Here is a 9,360-nt window from a genome sequence, read left to right as displayed (position 1 = left end):
AGTTCTCACTCACATTAACAGTCTGTAGATTATTGAAAGTAGTGACAGGTACGTAGGTAACTAGCGTGTAGAGCTTGTTTGGTGAATCTTCATCCTCCTTACGTTTTCTGGACAACCGCACATGGATATGTAGAGGCCGAGAAAATTAAGGCCATTCCACCTCAGGTTTAGCGTTAGCACAAGTATAGCCATCTCAGGCCTCTGTGAATAAGAGCTGAACTTTACAGGAAAAACCGCAGAACACCCTTGATAGAGACTCCCATGACAGAATGAGAACAGAGCTTAATGCCCTTGACAGAAAGTCCCATATCAGAATGAAAACAGAGCTCAGAATGCCCTTGACAGAGACAGAAAGTCCCATATTGGAATAAAAACAGAGTTTAAGAAATTCCTCCACCCATTCTGAAAATCCCCTAGACCAGCCCATAAAAACCCAGCTGTAACCTGCCTCAGAGTCCAAGTCTCTGCTCCGCTGTGTCGGGTACACTGGGACCCAAGCTCAGGCTTGTAAATAAACCATTGTGTGGGGATCCCTGGGTGGCGCAGCGGTTTAGCGCCTGCCTTTGGCCCAGGGCATAATCCTGGAGACCCGGTATCAAGTCCCACTTCAGGTTTCTTCCATGGAGCCTGCTTCTCCCTCTGCCTATGTCTTTGCTGCTCTCTCTGAATGAATAAATAAATAAAGCTTTTAAAAAAAAGTGTATAACATACTGATTCAACAATTCTATACATTATTCAATGCTCACCATGAGAAGTATAGTCACCATAGAATATTGTTCTGATGTTATTTTATTTTATTTTTAATTTATTTTTATTTTTTTCTGATGTTATTTTATTGACTATTTCTCTATACTGTACTTTCCATTTATTATTTTAAAAAAACGGGCACTGAGGGGACACTTGACGGGATGAGCACTGGGTGTTATTCTGTATGTTGGCAAATTGAACACCAATAAAAAATAAATTTATTATTAAAAAATATATATATATACTGTACTTTCCATTGCTGTGATTTATCTATTTTATAACTGGAATTTTGTACCTCTTAATCCCCTTCATCTATTTTAATCATCCCCCCATCCACCTCCTCTCTGGAAACCACCAGTTTCTTTTTGGTATTTAAAACTCTATTTTTTGTTTATTTGTTGTGTTTTTTAGATTCCACTTATATAAGTGAAATCATATGGTTTTTGTCCTTCTTTGTCTGACTTATTTCACTTAGCATAAAACCCTCTTGGTCCATCCCTGTGCTGGTAATTTGAAATATTACAGCCAGGAATGGCTTCTCTGAGAAAGTGACTTTGTGTGAAGATCTGAAGGAGAGATGAAAAGGAGGAAAATACATGGAATATTTAGGGGAAAAGCAATGCTGGCAGAAGGAATAGCATGTGCATAGGCCCTGAGGGGAGCATGCTTGGTGTTTATGAGGAACAAGAAGCCAGTGTGACTAAAGGGAGTCCTAGGAGTTGAGGTCAGAGAGACAATAGGAAATCAGTAGACCATTGTAAGAATTTCTGTAAATGATATGGGAAGCAACTGAAGGGTTTAGGGATAAGGAGTGACAAGATTTGTTTTAGGTTTTAAAGGATTGGTTTGGAAAAAAAATAAAAAAAGGGATGCCTGTGTGGCTCAGTGGTTGAGCATCAGATTTTATTTATTTATTCATGAGACACACATAGAGAGAGAGGCAGAGACACAGGCAGAGGGAGAAGCAGGCTCCATGCAGGGAGCCTGATGCGGGATTCCATCTGGGTCTCCAGGATCACGCCCTGGGCCAAAGGCAGGCGCTAAACCGCTGAGCCACCCAGGGATCCCCTTCATCTGGATCTTTTGGAGTTGGGAGCCATTAACTAACTGATAAGTTAAACCTGTAAAGAGCATCTCATTGCAAACAGAAATGGAAGATAAGAGATATACCAGTATAGGCTACAGGTCAGGGGAAAATGTTACCACCAGGAATTGGAATAGTTTCGCTAGTTAAGTAATATGAAAATACAGGAATTTTTTTTAAAGATTTTATTTATTTATTCATAAGAGAGAGAGAGAGAGAGAGGCAGAGACATAGGCAGAGGGAGAAGCAGGCTCCATGTAGGAAGACCGGTGTGGGACTCAATTCTGGGTCTCCAGGATCACGTCCAGAGCTGAATGCAGATGCTCAACCGCTAGCCACCCAGGCATCCTGAAAATACAGGAAATAAAATTTTTTAAATTTAAAATAAATTAATTAACATATAATGTATTATTAGTTTCAAAGGTAGAGTTTAGTGACTCATCAGTTGCATATAACACTCATTACATCAAATGCCCTCCTTAATGCCCTTCACCCAGTTACCCCACACCCCACCTTCTCTCTAGCAACCCTCAGTTTGTTTCCTATATTTAAGGAATGGTTTGTCTTCATTTCTGATTTTTGTTTTGTTTTCTTTTTTTTTTTAAGATTTTATTTATTTTTTCATGACAGACACAAAGAGAGAGGCAGAGACATAGGCAGAGGAAGAAGCAGGATACTTGTGGGGAGCTGGATGTGGAACTTCATCCCGGGACCCTGGGATCTTGCCCTGAGTCCAAGGCAGATGCTAAACCACTGAGCCATCCAGGTGTTCCTGTCTTATTTTATTTCCACTCCCCTTTCCCTATGATCTTTGTTTCCTTTCCTAAATTTAACATAGGAGTGAAATCATTTAATAATTGTTCTTTTTTTTAATTTTTAAGATTTTATTTTTATGTAATCTCTATACCCAATGTGGGGCTTGAACTCAAACCTTGAGATCAAGGGTTGCACAATCTATTGACTGAGCCAGCCAGGTACTCCCAAAATACAGAAATTGTTCCTTTGCTGTTTCATAAAACAAAAAACACGAGGAGCTTTTTCTTTGTATTTTTTATTGTGTAAAATACACTTCGTTTAAATTTACAATTTTACCCATTTTTAATTGTACAATTCAGTAGCATCAACTACATTTACAATGTCGTACAATCATTTCACTCTGGGGAGGTTTTGATTCCTGACGCGAGACACGTAAAATATAAATAATGATATTATTATACGGGTCTGTATTTTCCGGCAGAAACCAAAAATTGGGAACATGGTGAAAAATAAATTTTATTTTTTATTTTTTGGTGGAAAAATAAATTTTAAATCTGGACTCATCATTAGTGACTATTTGTGGCTAGAAACACCTTGCAGAAGCCTATCCACAGAAAGAGAAAGAGGAGATCAGTGACAATAATATGATTAAGTATTGAGAAAAATCATAATAGTTTCTGAAAGTGACGATATACGTTCAGAACAAGTTTGGCCATAAAGAATATATTTAGACTGATTTTTGTCCAACCTGGAAGTGATGAGGGCCTCACAGGAAGAGAATAGCTAATAGAGTCTTGGAGTGCAGTGGGGACAGGGAGAAGGAACCGGGGAATTCCTAAGAGTTTATTTAGGGCTGAGGCTGGGGTGGGGGCTTTGGGAGCTAAGCAGAAGGCGGTGATTCAGAGAAGGCCTGACAAGGCCTAAGTACTTGTGTAACTTGTGGGGCCCCAAGGAAAGAACAATCTGCTTTAGCAATATTTGACAGACGTGATGGGGTGGAGTGCAAGCTGAAGAGGTGGTTAGTGAGGAGCTCTGTGAAGGCAGAACTGATTTGGTTGGAGATGATGCAATTTCAGAGGTTCCTGGAAAGGGCAGCGAGGAGCCTACGCGTGGCTCTGGAAAGGCTTCATCTGAGGTAGTTCAGAAGACAGCCCCACGGGCAGTTACAAGTCAGCGCGCGGGGAAGAGCTTTCCGAGAGGGTGGGTTTGAGCGCGACCTTCCCAGGGTCGCCGCCTCTCCTCTTCCGTCAGACCGTGAGGAGGCCTGGAGAGCGAGGCCGGGGGCAGGGGCGCTGGGCGACGCTGCGCCGGGGGAGGCGGCGCGGGGAACTCCCGCCCGGGGTGCGCGCCCAGGCCCCGCCCCCGGCGCACGTCATCAGGCCGCGCCGCGCCGCGCCGCGCCGCGCTGCCCGGCGTTATTCCGTCCCGCCCGCGCGGCGGCGGGTGCTCTGTCACCGCCCGCTGTGGCCATGGCCCCCGGCGGTGGATGGTAAATTGCGACCAGAGTTCCCCACGCGGCCCCGGTCCTGATGGCGGCGGCGGCGGCGGCGGCGGCTCTGGCAGCGGCCGACCCCCCTCCCGCGATGCCGCAGGCGGCAGGAGCCGGAGGGCCCGCCGCCCGTCGGGACTTCTACTGGCTGCGCTCCTTTCTGGCCGGAGGTGGGTGTCAGCCGGGGGGACCCGGCCACGCTCGGGTGGCCGGGCGGGACCCGAGGCGGATACGGTGCTTGCGGCCGCGGCGACATCCTCGGACTCTGCCTGCTTCAGTGCCCGGCGGGATATTTGCCCCGACCGGTTGTAACTCTAATAATCACTTGACTAGTGGCAGCAGATCCTGGGGAGGAAGGGCCTCGAGCTGGCGGAGGAGGTGGAGGGACTGAACCAAGCGCCCCTTTCTTCAGGCTGGATAGTAAGGGAAAGAGCCGAGTCCTTCCTTTACAAAGACTCCAGCGTTTCTGTGAAACATGCTGGGCGCCTCTTCTTTTTATAAAGACCATGAATGACCCGGTGTAGAATTGTATTTTGCTGTTTGCTTTAAAGAAAGCAAATATTGGAGGTCAGCTTTTTAAGCTGACTGGGAAATTGTGCAAAACTGTCTACAACCAAAACGAGTTCCAGGGATCCTAGTAAAACGTTCTATAGGTACATGACAGGCAGCTGGCGCGGCCCTTCTATCCGGGGCGCTGTGAGGCCTCAAAGTTCATAATTGTCTCTCGGAAATTTCCTCTGCCACCCATAAAGAACTATTTCAATCCCTGCCCTCTCGTAATTGATTGTCTGGGTTGTCAACACTTAATTAATTAATTATGAGAAACAGAGAGAGAGGCAGACACACAGGCAGAGGGAGAAGCAGGCTCCACGCAGGGAGCCCGACGTGGGACTCGATCCCGAGGCTCCAGGATCACGCCCTGGGCCGAAGGCGGTGCTAAGCCACTGGGCCATCCAGGGATTCCCCAAGGCCAGGGACTTTTTAAATTTCCACATTATACAAGGGCTTTTATTTATTTATTTTTTATTTATTTATGATAGGCACACAGTGAGAGAGAGAGAGAGAGAGAGAGAGAGAGAGAGAGAGAGAGAGAGGCAGAGAGAGGAGCAGGCTCCATGCACCGGGAGCCCGACGTGGGATTCGATCCCGGTCTCCAGGGTCGCGCCCTGGGCCAAAGGCAGGCGCCAAACCGCTGCGCCACCCAGGGATCCCTATACAAGGGCTTTTAGAAAGCATATCTTGGGCGGGTCCCTGGGTGGCTTAGCAGTTTAGCGCCTGCCTTCGGCCCAGGGCGCGACCCTGGAGACCCGAAATCGAGTCCCAAGTCCGGTTCCTAGCAGGGAGACTGCTTCTCCCTCTGCCTGTGTCTCTGCCTCTCTCTCTCTTAGTCTGTGTCTCTCATGAATAAATAAGTTCTTTTTAAAAAAGGTTTTATTTCTTTTTCTAAAATTTTTATTTATTTATGATAGTCACAGAGAGAGAGAGAGAGAGAGAGAGAGAGAGAGAGAGGCAGAGACATAAGCAGGCTCCATGCACCGGGAGCCCGACGTGGGATTCGATCCCGGGTCTCCAGGATCGCGCCCTGGGCCAAAGGCAGGCGCTAAACCGCTGCGCCACCCAGGGATCCCTTCTTTTTCTTTCTTTTTTTAAAAAATTATTTTGTTCTGATAAGAACGACATTCATTTATAAGGAATATGAGTGCCTACTATGTACCTGCTACATAGTGTGTATCAGGGAACAAAACACAGATCCTGGAGTTTGCATTGATTGGAGAGTTGAGGGGAGAAAATAAATAAAATGAGAAAGTAATTTATATAGTATGTTACAAGGTGCTGAAGGCAATGGGGAGAAGTAAAAAGGAGATTGGGGCAAGGAATGCAGAGGCCGAGTGGGCTCGTTGTTAAATAGGACGGTTCTGGTAAGTCTCGTGGAGAGAATGACCCTTGAGCAGACTTGAATTAGCAGGTTTAGCAAGTTGATGTGTGAAGAGGAGCATTTCAGGCCTTAAGAAAAACTATGTAAGTGGTGTTGATGGGGGAAGGAGGTTAGAGAGGTAATGGGGAGTCAAATGAAGGGCTTTCCAAACAATTGTAAAAATTCCAACTTTTGTTTGCAATGAAGTAGGAACTGCCATACTGTTTTCGAAAATGTCTGTTCCATTTTGTGTCTCCATTATCTTGTTAACACTTGTTAACAGAGTTTGTGTCCTCTGTGTTTGTGTAGGTGTGTGTGTTGCCCTTTAAATAGGTGTTTAATGGTATGTAATTGTGTTTTTAATTTGCAGTTCTCTGATGACTAATGCTGAATCTTTTCATATTCTTTTTGGCCATTTGTGTCTTACTCGGTAAAGTGCTGCTTCAGATTTTTGTAAAGTGAATAACTTTGAAGGAGTTTCTGGTCCCAGTGATATGAAAAAAGACCTTTGGGCGTACATAGCCTCCCTGTGCCTCAGTTTTTGCATCCTTTAAACCGGGAAAGAAGATTTCTTACCTCAGAAGGTTATAACAATTAAATGAGATAGTACCCATAAAAGCCTTGGCATACTGTCCTCAGGTAAATCTCTTAGCCTAGTTCCTGGTACAAAGTAAACACTCAAAATTTCTTAACTATTATTGTTGATTAGCAGTGTCCTTGGCCAATATCTTAACCTCGTTTGCTCAAAAGGAAGATCAAAGCTGGGTGACCTAACTCAATGGATTATTATAATGATTAATTGAGTTATAAAGTAATGTGATTAAGTGAGTTAAAATACTATCAAAGGTGGGGCACCTGGTTGGCTCAGTAAGTTAAGTGTCTGCCTTTGGCTCAGGTCATGATTCCAGGGTACTGGGATGGAGTCCTGCGTTGGGTTCCCTGCTCAGTGGGAGTCTGCTTCTCCCTATCCCTCTGTGCTGTCTTTTGCAAGTAAATAAATACATTTTTTTTTAAATAAATACATTTTTAAAAAGATTTTATTTACCTATTTATTAGAGACGCAGAGGGAGAAGCAGGCTTTATTTCACACCCTGACCCAAAGGTAGATGCTCAACCAACTGAGCTACCCAGGTGTCCCAAATAAATACAAATCTTAAAAAAAGATACTATAAAGGAAACGAACACATTCTAAATAATTTCATTATATGGTTAAATCATAATGATTGAGAAGATAATATTCTGAATACAAATTTACTCAAATGCAAATTATTTTTAGTTTATCAATTTTCGGTAGCTATCATGATTTTCATTAGTTCAGGTAAGAGAAGCTTGATATAGAAACTTATGTGTGGATTTTTTTTTTAATTTTAAAAATATTTTATTTATTTGAGAGACAGACTGCGCAAGCAGGATGAGCAGCAGGCAGAGGGCTGAGCAGGGAGCCTGATGTGGGACTCGATCCCAGGATCCTGGGATCATGACCTGAGCTGAATGCAGACGCTTAACCAACTGAACCACCCAGGTGCCCCCTTATATGTGGATCTAATATTTAAATAGAAATGGGCATTTTGTTTTTGGATATCTCAGAATATGGATTTTAATTAGCATTATTATATGTTAGGCTATTAAATAAATGTGTGTAGACTTTGAGTGATTTTGTCTTACATTTTAAAAAGTTTATAAAATAAGACTGTACATTCGTTCATTCAACAAGCATTTATTGAGTGCCTATTATGTGCATGTACTGGTCTCTGGGGATATAGTAGTAAAGGCGACCCACAAAACCCAGTCCTCTTGTACCTTCTGAATCAAATATGCAATGGTGAAGAGCTTAATATAATCATAAAAAGACCCCAAGACTTTTTACCCATCTTTTAAAAATAAGAGCCTATTTTATCAACTGTTTATAACACGTAAGATACTTTACAAAATTGTTTTAGTCTGTTCTGGCTACTATAACAAAAATATCATAATCTGGGTGGTTTATAAACAACTTTCTTCGTTCCTTCCTTCCCTTTTTTTTTAAAATTTTTTTAAAGATTTTATTTATTTATTCATGAGAGACAGAGAGAGAGGCACGGACACAGGCAGAGGGAGAGGGAGAAGCAGGCTCCATGCAGGATCACACCCTGGGCTGAAGGTGACGCTAAACCGCTGAGCCACCCGGGCTGCCCTCCTTTCTTCCTTTTTATCAACCAGCAAGCTCCAGACATTTATTTCTTATAGTTCTGGAAGCTGGTAAAGCCAGATCATGGTGTCAGCAGAATTTGATGTCTCGTGAGGACCTGTTTTTTCATAGACTGCTCCTTCTCTTTATGTTTTCACATGGTGGAAGGGGCCAGGGATTTCTCTGGGCGTGTTAAGGGCATTAATCTCGTTCATGAGGGCTTCACTATGCTGACCTAGTCAATTCCTGAAAGCCCATCTCTAAATACCATCATACTCAAAAAATAAAGATAAATACACACATACATACATGCATACATACATACATACATACCATCATACTGGGAATTAGTTTTCCACATATGAATTTGGGAGGATACAATCTATACCACAGAGGTTTTATAGGGATGCCTAGGTGGCTCAGCGGTTGAGCATCTGCCTTTGGCTCAGAGTGTGATCCTGGGTCTAGGGATCGAGTTCCTCATCGGGCTCCCTGTGAGGAGCCTGCTTTTCCCTCTTTGTCTCTGCCTCTCTGTGTCTCTCATGAATAAATAAATAAAATATATATATATATTTTTTATTTATTTATGATAGTCACACAGAGAGAGAGAGAGGCAGAGACACAGGCAGAGGGAGAAGCAGGCTCCATGCACCGGGAGCCCGATGTGGGACTCGATCCCGGGTCTCCAGGACCGCGCCCTGGGCCAAAGGCAGGCACTAAACTGCCGCGCCACCCAGGGATCCCTTTTTTTTTTTTTAAATCTTTTTTTAAAAAAGTCTTTATATATTACCATCTTAAAAGCATGACATGCTAATAAGGCTGCCCTGTATTCTGACCTAAACAAAAGCCCATGTACACACATTACTGTCATCCATATGTCTGCACAGTGGCATGTGGTAAGGACCAAGTACATAATTGCTGAATATATAAACGAATGACTGAATTTTATGGGTAAAAGTTGGTTATTTCAATGAAAGAGTCATCAAGAGGAGGTTACTTGAAACAGTTGGGTAAATACCTTTAAGTGTTTGTCTCCATAACTACATTTAGCAAGATTCCCAGTGTTCATCAGGTATTAAGGAGAAGATTTATGCTCTTCAAATTTATTTTTAAGTCTGACATACTCTATTAGGTTACAGGGAGTGGGGGCCAATCATCTATCTGCATATCCCTGCAACTGGGCAGTTCTACCCGTGGAGACC

General features: G+C 43.4%; 1 protein-coding gene across 2 annotated transcripts in view; it reads left to right on the top strand.

Annotated features, from left to right (window-relative positions):
• The first annotated feature begins 3,994 nt into the window (after nucleotides 1–3,994).
• The window catches only part of SLC25A16 (solute carrier family 25 member 16), a 43,678-nt gene continuing 38,312 nt past the window's right edge, over nucleotides 3,995–9,360 (top strand). Inside the window, exon 1 of one of the 2 annotated variants that reach the window (XM_072823356.1) lies at nucleotides 3,995–4,246. In XM_072823356.1, coding sequence (XP_072679457.1) covers nucleotides 4,117–4,246 — 130 coding nt within the window. In that variant the 5' untranslated portion in view covers nucleotides 3,995–4,116. The remainder of the gene's footprint in view (nucleotides 4,247–9,360) is intronic. The other variant, XM_072823353.1, reaches the window with a different exon arrangement.

Source organism: Canis lupus, chromosome 4, assembly GCF_048164855.1.
Source record: "Canis lupus baileyi chromosome 4, mCanLup2.hap1, whole genome shotgun sequence".
NCBI classification, from domain to species: Eukaryota; Metazoa; Chordata; class Mammalia; order Carnivora; family Canidae; genus Canis; species Canis lupus.
Note: the sequence above shows the minus strand (reverse complement) of the source record. Positions and strands in the feature narration are given on the sequence as shown.